This window comes from Formica exsecta, unplaced genomic scaffold (assembly GCF_003651465.1).
Source record: "Formica exsecta isolate Colony F162 unplaced genomic scaffold, ASM365146v1 scaffold50, whole genome shotgun sequence".
Classification (NCBI taxonomy): Eukaryota; Metazoa; Arthropoda; class Insecta; order Hymenoptera; family Formicidae; genus Formica; species Formica exsecta.
The window spans coordinates 7,295-8,731 of NW_021852242.1; the positions used below are offsets into that span (position 1 = coordinate 7,295).

At 38.2% G+C, this 1,437-nt stretch overlaps 1 protein-coding gene across 1 annotated transcript; it reads right to left on the minus strand.

Moving 5' to 3' along the window:
• Positions 1–773: 773 nt before the first annotated feature.
• Positions 774–1,431, minus strand: LOC115241505. Its single transcript, XM_029817267.1, has 2 exons — positions 1,424–1,431; positions 774–1,298 (listed from the first exon to the last, which is right to left on the minus strand). Exon 2 carries the CDS (start codon positions 1,278–1,280, stop codon positions 774–776), a length of 507 nt encoding a protein of 168 aa, XP_029673127.1. The 5' UTR covers positions 1,281–1,298; positions 1,424–1,431.
• Positions 1,432–1,437: the final 6 nt, after the last annotated feature.

A 1,437-nucleotide genomic window follows, 5' to 3' on the forward strand; every position in this document is an offset into this window, starting at 1 on the left:
GGTCAATCAGCGCCGACTTTTAGCCGGACGCACGTCAGTGAGCCGCCCGTCTGTTAGTGTGCGTCGCCGTAGCGACGGAACGCTCACGCACACTACGAGGCGCGCGGCTAAAGGTCGACGCTGATTGGCCAGACGTTATTCAATAATAACTCCTTTATTAAGCGTTATAGAAAAAAATAGTACAGGACTTTTCTGTTCAGTTTACTGTGCTCTACCTGCTCACGATCGTTGTCAAAGGTGCTTTGGGACACCCTGTATATGTTTTACATATGTGCAGCTTAATTTCTTCATCCATGTATCGGATTCTCATCATAATTTGTCTCTTTGCTCTATGAATATATTTATATTATATATACAGGGTGTCCTAGACCACCCGTACACCCCTTTTCTTTTAAAAACTAAGCATGTTAGAGAAAAACGTTTTGAACAAAAATTGTATGGTTTTGAGGGGAACATAAGATGGTGTCATTGATTTGACTTTGGATGGTATCGTTAAGGTCAAGTCATTCCATTTAAGAAATTAAAGGTGTCCTTGACTTGACCTTAACGATGCCATCCAAGGTCAAACCAATGACACCATCTCATGTTCCCCTCAAAACCATACAATTTTTGTTCAAAACGTTTCTCTCTAAAATGCTTAATTTTTGAAAGAAAAGAGGTGTACGGGTGGTCTAGGACATCCTATATATCATATATTTATTATTATTATATTAATTATTAAAAAGTATATTAATTAAAAAGAAACCAGATAAATTGAACAGGATAAAACAAGTTTACGTCAATAACAAAAGTACCTGTGTCAAGTGGCTGACGTAACTGGACATCAATAACGGCGAGTCCACGATTGGCTTATTCACTTGCATGTGCAAGTTTACAAGCGTGACATCTTCTTGCGAGGATACAGCAGAGATAAAACTAGTAGATGATACGGAGTGGCTGTCTGAAGAATCTTGCATACCGCGACCGTTTTCAGTTTGATCGATTTCATTTTGAAAACTAGCGTTTCTGTTAATCCTGGGGCTTCTTTTTGTATTTAATATCTGCGTTTTTGCTCTCTCCAACGTATGCGCCTTGTCTGCCACTGAGTGATTCATATTGGTCGAGCTCTCGACGATAGACAGGTCTGACGAGAATTTTTTCTTCATACTGTCATTGCGATTTAAGACACAACCAGAACCGACGATGGATTGGCGTAAGCTGGATGTTCGACTTCCGCTTAATCCGTGGCTCATATCTTCATCGGCCGAATAAAATGCTTCCGAGTGATTTTCCGACGACATAGATATCGTACGTTGTACCTTTTAAACATACACAAATACAGTAAATAATAAAGTACAGTATTTAATATTTATAATAAAATATATATTCATAATAAAGTATTTATAATAAAATACAGTATTTAAAAACTCGCGATATCTTTTACCTCCTGCTTCAGTC